Raw genomic sequence first — 19,132 nt, forward strand, 5'->3', positions numbered from 1 at the left:
CGTATCATCAGGACTGAGTTAAACATGCACACAGCTTACTTTCACACTTTAAGGGGAACCACGTCTTGGAAAAATTTCTGCAGCATTTAAAATCCAAACAGCCCAAAGCAGGGGTTGAAAGACACACAGAAATGCAGACGACATGTACTATCACTAAAGCAATTTGAGAAAACACACCTACACCGTCTGGAACATAAAAACTCTGACAACATGCATACAACAGTAATGCACATCATGGCTCTGGCAGCAGCAGTGCAGACCAGTGAGTGGCAGAATGGCGAAGTACATACAAGTGAACATACAGGGGTTTACAAACAAGAGAACATACAGGGGTTTACAAACAAGTGAACATACCATACAGGGGTTTACATACAAGAGAACATACAGGGGTTTACAAACAAGAGAACATACAGGGGTTTACAAACAAGAGAACACACAGGGGTTTACATACAAGAGAACATACAGGGGTTTACAAACAAGTGAACATACCATACAGGGGTTTACAAACAAGTGAACATACCATACAGGGGTTTACAAACAAGTGAACATACCATACAGGGGTTTACAAACAAGTGAACATACAGGGGTTTACAAACAAGTGAACATACCATACAGGGGTTTACATACAAGTGAACATACAGGGGTGTACAAACAAGTGAACATACCATACAGGGGTTTACAAACAAGAGAACATACAGGGGTTTACAAACAAGAGAACATACAGGGGTTTACATACAAGAGAACATACAGGGGTTTACAAACAAGTGAACATACCATACAGGGGTTTACAAACAAGTGAACATACAGGGGTTTACAAACAAGTGAACATACCATACAGGGGTTTACAAACAAGTGAACATACCATACAGGGGTTTACAAACAAGTGAACATACCATACAGGGGTTTACAAACAAGAGAACATACCATACAGGGGTTTACAAACAAGTGAACATACCATACAGGGGTTTACATACAAGTGAACATACAGGGGTTTACATACAAGTGAACATACAGGGGTGTGCAAACAAGTGAACATACAGGGGTTTACATACAAGTGAACATACCATGCAGGGGTTTACATACAAGTGAACATACAGGGGTTTACATACAAGAGAACATACGGGGGAGAACATACAAGTGAACATACAGGGGTGAGAACTGAGGGGCTGTCTGCGGAGGAGTGTCTCCCAAATACCCCAGCTCTTGGTCCAGACGACACTCTTACTGTGTCCTTTATGCACACCATTCTTTCTTTCTCTCTCCCTCTCTCCTTTTATCATTCTCTGACATTCTGGGATTCTCTCTTTCTCTCTCTCTCTCTCTCTAATTCTCTGCATTTCCCTCTCTCTCTCTCCTTCCCTCTTGATCTCACTCTGTGCCTAGTCTGCCTCTCACCTTGGCTGCTCCAGGGGTGTTGTGGCTCAGTTCTCTGCCCCTATAAGGAGACTGTGTCTGGACTGATATATGCCTGCATTGAGCCGTAGGAGCCCTGCTGGAACTCCAGGCACAGACAAGAGCTCTAACGCTCGCCGTCTCCACCCATACATTCACACCTCAGCCTGAGAGGCTCGTTGAGTGACTGCAGGAGCCATCAGAGGGCCCAGTCTTAGGAGCTCCACAGTGAGGACACTGGGAGGATAGACACAGGGAGGATAGACACAGGGAGGATAGACACAGGGAGGATAGACACAGGGAGGATAGACACAGGGAGGTCAGACACAGTGAGGACACTGGGAGGTCAGACACAGTGAGGACACTGGGAGGTCAGACACAGGGAGGACACTGGGAGGTCAGACACAGGGAGGATAAGTCCACTAAGGGGACATGAGTTTGGTCTGTGGATGTGAGGGACAGTAAGATGGCTGTCAGTGGTTATTTGTTTTCTGTACACAATGTTGCTTAATGTATTGTGTGTGTGTGTGTGTGTCTGTGTGTGTAGGTCAGAGTGGCCTGGGAAAGTCCACACTGATGAACACACTCTTCAAGTCCAAAGTGAGCCGTAAGTCAGTGATGGGCACGGGCGAGGAGAGGATCCCCAAGACCATCGAGATCAAATCTGTCAGTCACGGTAAGCCACTCCCAGAGACAGGAGCACGAGCTGGATACGAGTATGGAACACCCTGCTGACAGGCGTGCTGTTCAAAGAGAGAAGCCAGGTGTAATCCTCTCTTTCCCTCCTCTCCTCTCAGACATAGAAGAGAAAGGCGTGAGGATGAAGCTTACAGTCATTGACACGCCAGGCTTTGGGGATCAGATCAACAATGAAAACTGGTAAGAGCATTCATTTATTCATTCATTCTTTCATTCATTCATTCACTCTTTCATTCATTAATTTTGTCTATGTAGGTATGTTTTTTTTCTTCTTTCTGTCCTTGCCTTTCCTCTGTCTGTCTGTCTCTGTCTGTCTGTCTTTCCTTCTTCTCTCCCACTACTGTGTGTACTCATTAGCTCATCTCTCCCTCCCTGTCCCTCTCTCTGTCAGCTGGCAGCCCATCATGAAGTTTATTAATGACCAGTATGAGCAGTACCTGCAGGAGGAGATCAACATCGACAGGAAGAAGAGGATCCCAGACTCGCGTGTACACTGCTGCATATACTTCATCCCACCCACAGGACACAGGTGTGTGCGCGCGCACACACACACACACACACACACACACACACACACACACACACACACACACACACTCACCAGCACAGGCAGACACACCACACACATAAAAAACAGGCATTAATGCACATAAGTAAATGTTTTAAGCTCACTCACACATGCAAACAAACACAAACACATACTCTTATAGACACACATTCAGAGGAATGCATACACACAATGCATCGCAATGCGACAGTGATCTGCATCGATGCAGATAAATAAATAATTGAATAATATGCATGCCAGCATAATGAATATACACCTTATTCAAACCCATTTCACTGCAATATGCAGTTGTAATGATATATGAAAGGTTCATTTACAGAACCCTGGCTAGGCTACACAGTACGTAATGTTACTCATTCTTTGCAGGTCTTGTGACACTAGCCCAGTACAGTTAATGTAAACAAATCATTCCACTATGACACCATGAAAGGTTAACCTACATATACTGGCAGTACATACTCCGTGTACACAATCCATTGGGTCTTGTGATGCTCGCCAGGTACACATTAGTTTGATCATAGTTTAAACACATTTTAATGTGATGGACAACCATAACATCAGTGAATGAACACTTTCATAAAGCTCTGCGGTAACACTTTCTATGAAGCCCAGGGTTATAAGGCCCTATAAGGACATTATAAGGGCCTTAATAATGACTTATAGCGATTGCTACAATGACTTATAGCTACTTTATAACTACGTATAATGTCTTCATGATGACTCATAATCACCTTTATGATACATTATATCAGTTCATTATGAATGGTTATAATTAAAGACGGAATAATGCATTAAAAATATGTGACTGTCGGGTAACACTTGCTATGAAGCCTGCCTTTATAAGGTCCTATAAGGACATTAATGATGACGTTTAAAAGTAGCTATAAGTCATTGTAGCACTCTTTATAACTATGTTTAGCATCTCCACAATGACTCATATCCACTGCTCTGAAACGTTGTGTCAGTTAATTATAAATGGTTATAATCTAAGATAAAATGATGCATTATAAATATGTGATCATAGGTTTGTGTGGGTAATCATGAATCCTATGAAGCCTGCATATATGAAGCACTATAAGGACATTCATAATACCTTTAAAAACTAGTTAAGTCATTGTGGCACTCATTCTTACCTTCTCAGTCCTACGTCTTCTACCTTCTTGAGCGTGCTCTCAGGTCTGAAAGCTGTATTACCATCGATGTTTGCTTGACTGGTTGATGAACAGATTTCATTGGTCCAAAAGCGTGCGGTGTCAAAGTTATGCTTTTATGTAGACAACTTTAATATTTCCTCATTTCTGCAACTATCAGTATTTATTGTGTAGGGACATTGGGTTTGGAGTAATAACAGCAACTCTGAAGTTCAAAAGTATTAGCCCGAAATCTTTACAATGTGTTTTTGTATAAAGTCTGAGCACTTCTAGAAAGTTTTAAATAAAAGGGTTTTCATCTGTATCCTGTTAGCACTATTAACAAGTTCATAATGCCTTATCTTCTCTTCTCTTCTCTTATAATAATCTTATATCTGTTTAAAACAACATTACCCTTTTGTCACTTTACTTAAAGCTGACAAAGTACACTAATAGAATCTTATATCTGTTCATAACAACACCACCCTTTTGTCACTTTACTTAAAGCTGACAAAGTCCACTTATAGGATCTTCTAAAAGTTTATAATATTCTATGTCTGTATAGCAGCCTAGTCACCATACTAATAACCATTAATGAATATGCATAATATATCACAAAGGTAGTTATGATGTGCCGTGAAGACCTATATACATAGTTATAATGAGTGCCACAATGACTTAACTAGTTTTTAAAGGTATTATGAATGTTCTTATAGTGCTTCATATATGCAGGCTTCATAGGATTCATGATTACCCACACAAACCTATGATCACATATTTATAATGCATCATTTTATCTTAGATTATAACCATTTATAATCAACTGACATAACGTTTCAGAGCAGTGGATATGAGTCATTGTGGAGATGCTAAACATAGTTATAAAGAGTGCTACAATGACTTATAGCTATTTTTAAACGTCATCATTAATGTCCTTATAGGACCTTATAAAGGCAGGCTTCATAGCAAGTGTTACCCGACAGTCACATATTTATAATGCATTATTCCGTCTTTAATTATAACCATTCATAATGAACTGATATAATGTATCATAAAGGTGATTATGAGTCATCATGTAGACATTATACGTAGTTATAAAGTAGCTATAAGTCATTGTAGTAATCGCTATAAGTCATTATTAAGGCCCTTATAATGTCCTTATAGGGCCTTATAACGCTGGGCTTCATAGAAAGTGTTACCAGCTCTGCTACTTAGCGTGCCTAAATGGTAGTAGCTACCACTTCCTGCAGTGTCATATGAGCCAAATACAATCCATCGTTCTTTCAAGGTTTTACCGGTCAAGGTTTACCATGTAATAACCGCAGATAGACCGACATACCTTTCTATTTATTACCTTGATATGGATTATCATATTTGATCTTATAAGAACCAGCATTTTTTATGTTTGTTTTATAGTACAGTAACTGAAATATCCCTTGGCCTAATTGTTTTAATATTTGTAAAACATTTTATACAAATTGTATTTACAATGCAGTAGGCTACAAAATGTTTAGTATTTAAACATGGGCCATGCTGGGTAATTTTGAAAAAGGAATGATATTTTTATGTAATGCGAGTCACTAATTTCTTAAAACAGCTGTTTGATATACAGTTTAAAGGAAAAATAGAGTTCAAATCTGAGTGCTTGTCGTTTATTAATAACAAAACAAAGATGCATAGAGAACACACAGTGATGGGTAGAGAGCGCTACAGGGCAGAGGCGCAGTGAGACACACACACCAGTCCCTCCCGCAGTGAGACACACACACACACACACACACACACACACACACACACCAGTCCCTCTCCCTACTGAGGCAGTGAGACACACACCAGTCGCTCCCTACTGAGGCAGTGAGACACACACACACACACACACACACACACACACCAGTCCCTCTCCCTACTGAGGCAGTGAGACACACACCAGTCGCTCCCTACTGAGGCAGTGAGGCACACACCAGTCGCTCCCAACTGAGGCAGTGAGACACACACACACACACACACACACACACACACCAGTCCCTCTCCCTACTGAGGCAGTGAGACACACACCAGTCGCTCCCCACTGAGGCAAGGAGTGTGGAATGTAACAGGAGGGTGCCTGAGTCCTTCTCAGTGACACTGAGCTCTGTGTTTGTCTGTCTGGAAGTGTGTGAGTGTGTCTGCAGGTGTGTGTCTGTCTGCAGGTGTGTGTGTGTCTGGAGGTGTGTAAGTGTATGGAGGTTTGTGTGTCTGGAGGTGTGTGAGTATGGACAACCCACCCCTACCCAGCCTTTTCTTTCCCACCCACCAGTTGTAACTATCCGTTGCCTTGCTTAATGTTTTAAAGATGGAACACACACACACACTGTCGTCTACATTTAGACGAAAGAAGTACTGGGACTGATTATCACATGTGCTCTTTGACGGCAAGATGTGTTTCTGTGAAAGAGATGGGTACATTTCAATCCGTCATTTTTGATTAAATCTGTCAAATTAATACGAACTTAAAGTGATCATAAAGTGATCATATTATGGGACAGGATAGAAATATTTTTTGGATATCTGTTTTAGTTTATCATAAATATGAAATATGAAATATTTATAATAAACTAAAACAGATATCCAAAAATATGGGACAGGATAGAAATATTTTTTGGATATCTGTTTTAGTTTATTATAAATATGAGTTGACACAGATGTTTGACTCTTTAATGAATGCGTTATGAATAATGGCAGAAGAAGTGTTGATGATCACTTTAAGTTCGTATTAATTTGACAGATTTAATCAAAAATGACTGATTGAAATGTACCCATCTCTTTCACAGATTAAGGGAACAGTCACAGGGGGAGGTGTGTGAAGGGGTGGGGGGGTTAACCCTGAGGAGCAGAGTTCAGCACAGATACATTTACAGAGATACATTTGACGATGTCTGTTGAGGAGGCAGATGAGGGGTTATTGAGGAGGCCCTGGAGTGTAGGTAGGGAGGAGACGCTCGTCCGCTCCATCCAGACGTCGTTTCCTGTATGATCCCTGACTAAGTTCCGTGCCAGACGTTTTCCATGGCTGGACAAATCAAATCAAGTCGCACGTATAGCATATTTAAAACACAGGAGTTGACCCAAAGTGCTCTCCAGTCGAGGCAGATGGATTAGCGTGTGTACGAGGAATAAGTAGAAGGTAAAAGCAGGACTAAGAGAAAAACATAGCAAAACACAAAAATAAAATCAAAAGAACACCAGATGAAAAACAACATAACTGAGGTAAATGGAGTGGAATTGAGTGAAAGGAATAATGCATGAAAGGCAAGACTAAAATGGAAAACACATTCAACTATTAAAATCATCAAATCATAAGCAAAGGAGTAAAGAGAGACATGAAGTGAAATTGAATCAAACCAACAACAGATTAAAGAGTGGACGTTAAAAATAACTTATGAGTGGACTGACTAAAACCATTGGGCAACCTCAGACTGAAGTAAAAGAAAGAGAAAAGGGCTGGGTCTTTGTTTTAAAATTGTAAATACAGTGGCAGTATGTTTAATGTGGGAGGGGAGACTCCCGTAGCAACGGGAACTTCTGAGATTAAAAACGGCTTCTGTTTGACTATGGTTCTAAGCTGATTAAAGCTGCTACTGACCCATTTCAAAAAATTGAAAGAAGTGTCCAAGAAACACACAGACACACACACATCCCCCAAAAAATGTATGCACACAAGCACACACCGGCATACAGTTAGCAGTGGTGAGAGCTATGACCGAACTGGCACTACTCCCGCACAGGCAGGAGAAATGTCATATAGAGTCTTGTAAAGCCACTGTGCGTTCCCATGTCTCCGTGCTACAGGCGCTGGCCTTGCTGTGTGATGGAGGAGTTGGGGCCTGTTCGTCATGTCCGTTTCTCCACCATGGTTTTGTCCTTTAACCTCCATCTCTTTCCTACTCGTGCCCCTCTCTCTGCAGCCACTGGCCTCAGTACTAATGACCTAAATGGGTACTAAAACCTGGTTGGGTTGGTATGTGTAGGAGATGGGGAGGGGGGGGGGGGGGGGTGTAGGGTGTAAAATGCCAATTTAAGTGTGCTGGTCTGTTTCATTTGACTAAGGGCCCCCAAAGGGCATGTTGAGAGGCTGCTTGTGGGAGTTTCATGATCACAGCAGTGAATAAGAACCAGTGAGATCAGTTAAAAACAAATTTTATGTCTGCATCATGATTTTTATGGAGGAAAATTCCGAATGAAAGAGATTCTGGCTTTCCTGGAGCCAAGTGTTATGGTTAATGAATACAGCACAGCTGTGACTGGGGGTCTGTGGAGGAGCTATGCCAGCGCAGTCCAGCCTTTTACCACTATTAACTGTCTGTGTGTGTGTTTTTGAGTGCGCGTGTGTGCATACGTGTGCGTGCATGAGTGTGTGTTTACAGCTGTTGGTGGTTTTGTGTTACCAGACTGCTGCTCAGCTGTTGCATCCCCTGGACAGATTCAGCATCAACACACATACACATGCCCACACACACACATACACATTCCCGCACACGTACACACACACACATGCCAGCAAACGTACACACACACACACATGCCCGCACACGTACACACACACACACACACACACACACACGTTCAGCCCTTGATTCAAAGGACAGTAGTTCTGAAAGACTTTTTCATTTCATGTCCTGTTCAGCTGCTTCCTGACAGTTGTGATAGAAGAGTAACCCAAGATATGCCCACACACACATCTATGTAATACTGTCCTCCCATAACCAGCTATCACAGCCCCCCTCACACACACACACACAACCACACACACACACACACACACACACACACACACACAACGCACAGATGTGTGTTTCATGTTGATCCAGAACATCAGACGCCTGACTCACGCTCTGCTCAGCATGGGCAGCTGCTCTGCTTTGAACAGACCCACTAATTGGGGCTCAACTCTCAGACCATGAAACCCGGCGGGCTCCCATTTGCCCCCAGTGCGACCAGGCCCTGGCAGCCCACGCCAGCTGCAGTAACCAGAGACTGATGGGGCTTCCCTGGGCTGTCCAAGGGCCAGCTGCCCCTCACGTCCCATTCACGAGTACCACACACAGAGTACCACACACGGACTACGCAGGCCCCTAGCAGGAGGTGTCTCTTTTTTTTTTCTTTTTCGTTAATCGAATCAGAGCCCAAATCACAATACAAGACAATACAGCGGATTTCACACACAAACTACTCTACACAATGTGTGTGTGTGTGTGTGTGGGTGTGTGTGTGTGTATTTGATTGGTCTGAGTGTACAAGAAAACAAACAGATGTGGTTTCTTTAAAGCCTAAATGTTGTAAGGAGATGGCCAAGAACTGGCCTGGGTTTAGTGGCTTTGAAGGCAATGTGTGCCCCCTAGTGGTTGCTCAGCAGCACAGGCGAGGACTCTGTGCTGAGATGAGAGTGCACTGAGGGCGAAGAGCAAGACGGTTGCTGTGGAGAACATTCCAGAGTGCAAGTCTTGGACGAGACTAGTTACATGTGGCAAATGGCTTCTGTACTGTTTCCTCTCCTAACATTCTCTCTCTCTGTCTCTCTCTCTCTCTCAGTTTGAGACCCCTGGATGTGGAGTTCATGAGACGCCTGAGTAAAGTGGTAAACATCGTCCCGGTCATTGCCAAAGCTGACACCCTGACCTTGGAGGAGAGGGACTTCTTCAAGAAGAAGGTGAGCATCTACACTCTGCCAGTGTTGTGCATGAACGCTTTCAAAAGAACTTGTTCATTGAACACGTTCAAGTTTACGAGAACGATGAACTGAACGCAACTTAATTCGAAATAATGAAGGCCATAGTAATTATTTGTTAAGTTGTCCAGACAGAGCATGTTTCGGTAAATTACCTTATTTGGTAATTGCGTTGGTCATGTGATGGTGTTTTGATTTCTCTTCACGGCTTATTTAGATGGAGAGGCAGTTAACGTCGGGAATATTTTCACATAATTGAACGTTGCACTTTGTTGAAGTTGTGTGCGTCCATGTAGCCTGAAAAATGAAATGAAATGAAAATGAACTGAACTGAACTATGAACGAGTTCAGAATTAAAATGGTGAGCTATGAACGTGAACGATTCATATTTACTTGTACGAACTGAACTTTGAACTAGTTCATGAGAGCTGTGAACGTGCACAACACTGCACTCTGCCCACTTCTCAAACCCTCCAGCCTCTCTGCAGGCTATCTCTCCACTAAGCGGTCATCCTAAGGCCAGTGGCTAGTTGAAACAGGCCACCAAATTGGCTGGCCTCTGCTCGACCGGCGTGCCACGGCATGATCTGGTCTGAGGCAGTGGGGTGGGACGTGACTAACGGATGGCAGATGCAGACGGCACGAGATGAGCAGGAGGATGAAAGGAGAGGGAGACATGCCCGCCATCTGCTCCGATCGGCTCGGCAGGAGGGTGCTTGTGCTTTCGCCAGGTCGTGTGCCAACGGTTATTGCCCTGATGGAGGGTTGCCTCGGCTACTACGTCCTTTAGACCTGGATATAACCAAAACCACATCTCAACAGAAATGAAGAGGATTGGAAATGCACCTCTCAGTGTGTTTTAGTGCGGGCTTTGGCTCATGTCCTCTTGTTGCTTGCCAAGCTGTGTCTTGAGTGACTTCAGAGACATTCTTGTCAAGGGTTTCATTGATGTTTGCAGTGTAGTGTTAAGTGTCCAAGCCATATTAAATCTGAAGTTGTTTCCATATGACCCTTATTAGGGCTCATCTTACCCTGGTAAAGCTTTCCTACTCCAATAGCTGCTGATGCTGGAACAGATGTGTCTTGCATCTGCATCTGCTGGATCCAGACCAGTTCAGGGCCAGAGCTGATACAGGTTCATTTCCTGGCGTTATGCTCTCCCTGGAACATGGCTTGTACACGTGGCTCCCTCAGATGACCTGTTGCGTAATGCCAGGTGACGTGGCCCTTAGGCCCCCGGGCCCCCGCAAAGTGGTGTGTGTGTGTGTGTGTGTGTGTGTGGGGGGCGGGGGGGGAGGAGGTTGGCCTATGCTGAGTCTTCCCTGTGTTTGAGTTGGCAGCCAGCAGGCGTGGGGAAAGGGACTGGGAGTGCTGACAGGCATTGTACATCTCCTTCATTCTGGAACCCCCTCAGAGTCCCCCCCCCCGATCCAGCACTTGGACACAAACTCATAAACACGTGAACACACACACACACACACACACACACACACACACACACACACACACACACACACGCACACAATTCAACAACGCACACTATTCAACAACACACACGCTAACCACTAAACCTGTTCTTGGCCATGTCCCTGTCTTCGGTCAGACTGAAGTCTCTTTATGTATGAGTGTCTCCCACAGGTCAGGCCCCTCAAGAAGAAGCCCTTTTATGATTGGCCATGTTGGGCTCAAGCCGAGCTCCAATGCACCCACCCCCCACCCCACCATCCCTCCCGCCACACTTCAGAAGCCCTCTCAACTGCTGATGTGGCTGCGCCAACTGTCCATGACCTCACTTCCTGCCTCAGGCTGTGCATCGCGAGGAACCGTGTAAAACGACACTCAACGGATGCACACACAGAGACACACACACACACACAGGGCAACATTTGCAAGGGGGGGGGGGGGGGACGTGGCAGCCTTTCATTAAAACACACATTATTGGCAGCGTGTTCCATCTCAGCGCTCCGTCTCACAGGGGCCCAGCTATGAGAAGGAAAGGGGAAATTCCTCCTCACTTTTGAGAAGGAAAAAAAGCATCTGCTGGCGTTGACGAACACAACAGTGCCTCTCGAGTCATTAGAGGTGGTGGATCTGGGCTGATCTGAGATCATCAGGGCGTGAGGTGGTGAAGTGGATCAGGTCAGGCCACCCAGGGCTTAACCCCCTCAGTGTCCCCATCCCAGCACTGATTAACCGCTACTTATGAGCTCAACACAAAGTGATCTAATGCTTTAGATCCCAGTTTTATAGTGCGAGGAGTGTACCTATGTGTGAGTGGGTGGGGGATTGACCGTGTGTTGTTTATGCATTAAGTGTGTGTGTGTGTGTGTGTGTCTGTGTGTGTGTGTGTCTGTCTGTCTGTCTCCTGGTCACCTTGGCCCTTACTCTCCTGATTACTCATCATCCTCCCTTTTTCTCCTCTTCTTCCTCTCCTCTCTTGTCTTCTGTTGTTTCCTCATTATGTTAGCTCAGTGGGTGTGTGGAGGGGGGTCAGCCTTTCTGAGCAGCAGATAACCGCCCTTGAATTTTGGCCCAGATCTGTGTGTGTGTGTGTGTGTGTGTGTGTGGGAGAGATAGATTGATGTCCCTGTGTCATTGTGTGCTGACCCATAGTTCAGGGTTGGGTTGTCTTCGGCTTGTTTGGACACTGAGCCTGAACAGTTATTTATTTATTTGTTTATTTATCTATTTTGTGTGTATGTATGTGCGCATTGACAGATCAGAGAAGATCTTCGAGCCAACGGCATTGATGTCTACCCACAGAAAGAGTTTGATGAAGATGCTGAGGACAGGATGATCAATGAAAAAATAAGGGTGAGTTTGTGTGTGTGTGTGTGTGTGCATACAACAGTATCAAATGCCCCTACTTAATAACTGTAGATCACACCATCACTTCTTACTTCATTAACACTCTGGTATAAGCATTCGTTTTAACAAACTAATATGTTAAACATTTGTGTAATCTTTTATTTTTAACAATCGCTAGGATAAGACTTTCCTTAAAATTATGCTGGTGTGCCGTAACCTGAATGACTAAATCAATGGGCTCTCAAAAATGACTTTAAGTACACTATATAGTTGACTTTAACTACACTATATAGTTGACTTTAAGTACACTATATAGTTGACTTTAACTACACTATATAGTTGACTTTAACTACACTATATAGTTGACTTTAACTACACTATATAGTTGACTTTAACTACACTATATAGTTGACTTTAAGTACACTATATAGTTGACTTTAACTACACTATATAGTTCACTTTAACTTTCTGTTGCCACCGAGCAGGGCAGGAATTTCAACCAATGGTCCAATAGTCTTAGTACAGGCAAAGAGGGCCTAAGAACCAAAAAGGGTAAGAAGATAACAAGACTTGAACAGAATAGTCTTCTGGAAGGGTCCTCATTTGGGGGGTATGCCCTACACTCACCTACTACCCTTTTTTTTGTATTTATTTTTTTAGATTTGGTTGTTATGGCAAATCATTATATTTTGAAGGATGCCTTAATGCAGGCATCTCCACCATGAATGTAATCCTCAATCCTGGTCTTGTGTTAAGCTAATCTTGATCTCCAGCTGAACCTCCTCTCTGTCTTGAAGGAGATGATCCCGTTTGCAGTGGTGGGCAGTGACCTGGAGTACCAGGTGAATGGGAGGAGGCTGCTGGGAAGGAAGACCAAATGGGGAACCATAGAAGGTAATGAACATGGACATATATAAATATGTCTATGGTAATGAACCCCTCTCTTCCTTAAAGGCCTTAATACACCTCAACTCCCAGTAAAACACTGCTGGTAAATCAGCCATATCTGTGGTGGAGATAGCTCAGGGTGTCATACAGACAGAGTGATGTCTTGGCATTGTATTGGAATCAGCAACTTGAACAGATGTCAGTGAACCTCAAGTGGTAGATTATGGTATTCCATGTGTGTGAGGTGAAAAGAGTAATATGTCCTCTTTGAGAATCCATGGAAAGCTTATTTAACAACAAAACAAAAGTTAAGAACTCAGCCAGACTTATCCATGTTGTCTAGTTTGGGCTGGAATGCCCCCAGCCGTGAGACCGACCACTCTCCTCTGCTGCCCGGCATTGAAGGCCTTCACTGCAGTCTGAACACTGTCTGCTCTCTGGCACATCGTCCATCAGTGTGTTTTTATCTGTGTGTGTGTGTGTGTGTGTGTGTGTGTGTGTGTATGTGTGTGTATGTATGCTTGCCCATGCACACATGCCTGTGTGGAGGGGGGAGTTGTTTAGCTAATGAACTCTGAACCCAAGAGCCAAATAACCCAACAAAGGAGGCTGAGGCGAGACGAAGTGAGATGAGACTAGACAAATTGTAAGAGGGGGAATGAGAGGAAGAAAGGACCCCACAAGTGGAGGGAGGACTCTGGGTCACACAGATGGCCACTCAGCCGTTCCAATTTACTGCACACACACACGCGCACACACACACACACACACGCGCGCACACACACACACACACACACACACTCACACACACACACACACACACACACACACACACACACAGAGTGAGAGCTCTGATTGTTCATACACTGTGGTGAACATGTCCTCAGCTGTGTGTGTGTGTGTGTGTTCCTGAGTCAGGAAGTGAGGTCATGGACAGTTGGCGCAGCCACATCAGCAGTTGAGAGGGCTTCTGAAGTGTGGCGGGGGGGATGGGGGGTGGGGGGTGGGTGCATTGGAGCTCGGCTTGAGCCCAACATGGCCAATCATAAAAGGGCTTCTTCTTGAGGGGCCTGACCTGTGGGAGACCCTCATACATAAAGAGACTTCAGTCTGACCGAAGACAGGGACATGGCCAAGAACAGGTTTAGTGGTTAACGTGTGCGTTGTTGAATAGTGTGCGTGTGTGTGTGTAAGTGTGTGTAAGTGTGTGTAAGTGTGTGTAAGTGTGTGCAAGTGTGTGCAAGTGTGTGTGTGTGTGTGTGTGTGTGTAAGTGTGTGAGGGAGGGTTTGTGTGGAGGCCTGCCACCCCATCCCCTCCTATTGTGCTAAAGCCATAGGGCCACTTTTTTTTGGTGACTTGGCATAATGCAGGCGATCGCATTTCCCACTCATTCAAACAGGAAGTGCCTGCCCAGGAAGACTGGCAACTTCCTGTGGGGAGCTGCCAACCATTTTAGCTGTGGCTATTGTGAACAGGTTTTTGTTTTTTTTACAATTTTCTTTTTATTCATCAATAAGAACACAAATACAAGTAATCAACAACATCGACGACCAGAATTAAAATTTAAACAATAAATAAAATAAATAATAGAAAACAAAAAAGGGGAAAAGAAAAACCTGCTGTCATGTCAATTCTGTGTCAACTGCCATAGGGTCTACTTCCTCCATTTACTGTCCATTTGTGGTGCTTTCCATCATATATATTTCCCCCATTGTGTCCACCCAATGGGTCTGAGTGGGTAGATCCTCACCCTCCCCCCATTTCCTTGTAATGACCTTTTTCCCTGCAACCATAAGTATCTTGAATAGATATGAGTCTCCATCATGTACAATATCCTCTGAGTAAATATACAGATACATCAGCTCATGTTTCATAGGAAATTCGTATCCCAGGATCTCTTGTGTTAACCCATGTACCATTCCCCAGAACCCTGTTATTTTGTGACAATTCCAGAAAATATGTGCATGGTTAGCATCAGATGACCCACAATTCCTCCAACATGACTTTCTTTTTCCAGAGTAGTTATTAGATATTTTAGGAGTGATGAAAAAACGAAAAGATTTTTCCAGGAAAACTCTCTCCAGGCTCGTGAACAGGTTGTTGTCTTGTGTTTTTCCCACATATTATCCCATTCATCGTCAGGTATGTTCATGTCAAATTCTCTTTCCCATTTTTCTTTAATATATCCTGTTGTGCTTTTGTCATCCATTAATGCCTTGTATAATGTATATAATTATAGTCCTGACCCGGTTCCCTTTATATGTATCAACCAATACTTGTACTACCTGCTTCATTTCTAGAGAGAGCTCCTGTCTAATCCGTTTCCCATAATAATCCCGTATCTGTAGATATTTGTAAAATTCCCACCTCATCCAGTTGTTTGCCTATGGGTGCTAGTAAGTCAATTAGTTGATTTAGGCTAGCTGGTTCTGCACCTGCCCCGTGCTCTCATCCCGCTTACCATTGTCAGAATTTGGATCCATTTTCTTCCTTTTTTATTTTCTCTGACTTGATTTTCTGGATATATGGATCTGGATTTTCTGTCCTCTTTATTGGTTCCCTCCTATATATTAATGAATGTATTTGTTTAAATTATGATTTTTGAGAGTTTATCGTCTCTGAGTTGAGAGAGCTCAAAATTACGTGACTATTCACTCCAACATCTTACCGGACTCCATCTGTGAACAGGTTTTAAGACAAAAAAGAAAAAAAAAAACATGCATCTTGTCTAAAGGGAAACAACACTGAGTAATGCTGTAAGACCTTCATCTTGTCCTCAGTTTGGACTGCATCCTTATGGAGTCAAGTTCTACCTAACCTTTTGAGTTTTTGTCCTGAATAAGGATTCAGCTGTCTTAACTAAGTTCGGGCTGAGCATGGGCCAAGCTTGGCCACTAATCCCTTCTCCAGTCTGTGAAGTGGCACAGCAGTGAACACTGTGCCCCGTGGGTACGGTAGGATGCCCCTGTGTGTGCTGCATGCTGAGTGCTGAGGTGGCGAGGTTAATCAGTGCGGTTCGAGGGGCACAGATGGCACCATCCTCTCCTCCTCTCCCACAGTCCCCCACGGCCTCTGTGGCACACGGCCTGGCAACCAGCCTGCCCCCGCGGCTGACTAACTGCCGTGTCATGTGACCACACCTGTGTAACTGCACCATGCGTCATGTGACCACAGCTGACTAACTGCACCATGTGTCATGTGACCACACCTGACATGGCCTTCTCCTCTTCAAGCAGCTTTCATTTCCTCTTTAAGGAAGTTTAGAGGTGTTGCCGGCGCACTCGTGTCTCTCTTCTGCGGGGGGGGGGATGTGGGGCTGTGATCTATAATTCATACATCCTCCACACTACCCAGGCGCCGACACACTCATCAGGCCTTATCTGCCGGCGAAAGAGGCTTTAAATGAATTGAATTACTGAGAATGATGCCTTATGTCTCAGTCTCCGTCTCAGTGTCAGTCTCAGGGTCCCTCTCACACACCCAGTCGCTGTCTGAGATCTAGCTCCTGCAAGAGCGCCCCCTGGTGAGAAGAGGTGAGGCTGCAGGTGCACTCTACCATCGTGGGGTGGGGGGGTGGGGGGGGTTGGAATCTGACTGTTTTCAGTTGGAGCCCAGGTTTTTTTTTCTCTCTGTGCGTCTGTCTGCAAAGTGCCATTTAAAAAGACCATCAGCTGAGTCAGAGTGTAGTATGCCAGCCTCCCCCTGATTGTGGGCAGGTGGTCAACATCTTCAGTAATGCTTTTAGTGTTCCCGCTTGCATTTGCGCATTGCTCGTAAATGCAGTCTATTTTAAATACATCTGCAGTTCATTACCAAAAGACCTGTCACTGTGATTGTGTAGAACTTGAGTGGAACTGTATTGTCTTTATAGGAAATATGTTTTACAAGCCTCAATAAAATATTTAACCACTTTCCCTTCCTTTCTCTCTCTCTCTCTCTCTCTCCCCGTACAGTTGAGAATATTGCCCACTGTGAGTTTGCCTACCTGCGGGACCTGCTCATCAGGTGAGTGCAGTTCTCCACACAGTCCTCTGTCCACAGACCCTGCCAGATAAGAATGTTCTCTTCAGGTCACAGAAGTGAGACCACTCGAATGGGAATCTCAGACACTCAAACAGCTCACAGTCTTGAGGTGTTGAAAACCCCATTATAATGGGGTGATTCTGCTATATTCTAAATTACATGTAGGGAGGGCTTGAGAAGATGGCCCAACGGATTTAATCCTGATCATTTTTGTGAATTTAGTTTGTTTGTTTGTGTATTCATCTTGCCCCGACCCCTCATCTGTCCAGGACCCACATGCAGAACATTAAGGACATCACCAGCAGCATTCACTACGAGATGTACCGCGTGCGCCGTCTCAACGAAAACAACACGCATGCCAACACCGCCAACAACGGGGCCGACCACCACCTCACCTCCCATGAGATGTAAACACCAGCAGCAGACCCCCCCCCCCGTAGCCACCCGACTCCGCCCCGCTCACCACTTCCCTCTTGTGCTTCTCCTTCCTCCTCCTCTCATCTCCTCTCTGATTGGCCCACTCCAGCGCTCAAGTGATCGCCCGCATCAGCAAGGAGGAGAGCAGCGTCCAACGTTTTCTGTTTTGGAACATTGTTGCCTCTGAAAGCCAAAACTCTTATCTTGCCTACAGCAATGCCAACACCCCCCCCCCCACACACACACACACACACACACACACACACACACACACACACACACACACACACACACACAGTCAAAAATTCACACCGTTGCCATCAGGTGTATCATGTGTTTTCCTCTATTGTCATTTCTGTGTGTCTCAGCTGTGTGTGTGTGTGTGTGTGTGTGTGTGTGTGTGTGTCTGTGTCTGTGTCTGTGACAGAGAGAATTTTAGAATGAAGCAGGACCCAGTGGAGGAGACTATCAGCCACTAGAAACTCCATTAGGCCCATGCCAGTCGTAAGAGGAGATTTATGCTGTGCCCGCTTAGTTCCATTTAACACCTCCCAGTGTACAGAAATGAATTTAATGACCTGTTGGGCCCGCTAGGTTGTGCCAAGTACAGTCCCACAGCCTTTAGCAAGGTGTGGGCAACACAATCAAGGTACGTAAGTCTGTGTGTGTGTGTGTGTGTGTGTGTGTGTGTGTGTGGTTGATATTGCACAGGAAGAGAGTCAAGTAAAGCCTTTTATATCCATGCCATCCATCCCTTACTGGTCAGTGTGATGCGGTGTAGTCCCCTAACACAGTGGTTGGAGGACAGGCTGTGTGTTCAGTGCCAGTGCCACAAGTTTTCCCCAATGGCCCAGTTATTCAGGATTGTCAACTCCGCCTAGTGCCTTAAATACTCTAAAACATGTCCCTGCGTCATTGTTTTTATATATATATACACATTCAGAGTGATTTAAAGAGTTGTATTTATGGACGTGGAAACGGTGAGTGGACAGAGAGAGTGGAGCTGTTGCTTCCAGTCACCCCCCCCCCCCCCCCCCCCCCTAAACTTAGTCCAATTATTTCCCTTCCAGCTGCAGCCATCCAGTGGTAGTAACAGACCCAGACTCAGCTCTTATTTATTGGTGACTGTGTGCTCGCTCTGGGTTTGAACTGGAAGGAGAGTGCCCATGTCATCCATCTTAAAGCGTAGGTGTGTTTTTTGTTTGTACATGTCAGGCTGTTTGTGTGTGAGTGTGGGGGGGGGGGGGGTTTGTATGTATGTGTGTGTGTGTTTGTTTGTGTGCGCATGCAAATATGTTTGTGTGTGTGTGTACGTGCAAGTGTGTTTGTTTGTGTATGTATTTGCCGAGTGTGTACGCATATGCAAGTGTGTGTGTGTGTGTGTGTGTGTGTGTGTGTGTGTGTGTGTGTGTGTTCTCTCATTCCTCTGTGTATTCAGTTCAGGTTATCATGCCTGTCCTTATTATGCCTTAAACCCTCCTCGCCACGCCAGATCAGAGGTG

At 44.7% G+C, this 19,132-nt stretch overlaps 1 protein-coding gene across 1 annotated transcript in view; it reads left to right on the forward strand.

The window, feature by feature from the left end:
* The window catches only part of septin9a (septin 9a), a gene marked incomplete at its 5' end in the record, with an annotated part of 79,541 nt that extends 61,688 nt beyond the window's left edge, over positions 1 to 17,853 (forward strand). Inside the window, 8 exon segments of the mRNA XM_080857166.1 lie at positions 1,940 to 2,068; positions 2,190 to 2,271; positions 2,483 to 2,620; positions 9,358 to 9,475; positions 12,212 to 12,307; positions 13,099 to 13,195; positions 17,144 to 17,195; positions 17,483 to 17,853. Coding sequence (XP_080713292.1) covers positions 1,940 to 2,068; positions 2,190 to 2,271; positions 2,483 to 2,620; positions 9,358 to 9,475; positions 12,212 to 12,307; positions 13,099 to 13,195; positions 17,144 to 17,195; positions 17,483 to 17,624 — 854 coding nt within the window. The 3' untranslated portion in view covers positions 17,625 to 17,853.
* Positions 17,854 to 19,132: the final 1,279 nt, after the last annotated feature.

Source organism: Sprattus sprattus (genome assembly GCF_963457725.1).
Source record: "Sprattus sprattus genome assembly, chromosome: 18".
Taxonomy (NCBI): Eukaryota; Metazoa; Chordata; class Actinopteri; order Clupeiformes; family Clupeidae; genus Sprattus; species Sprattus sprattus.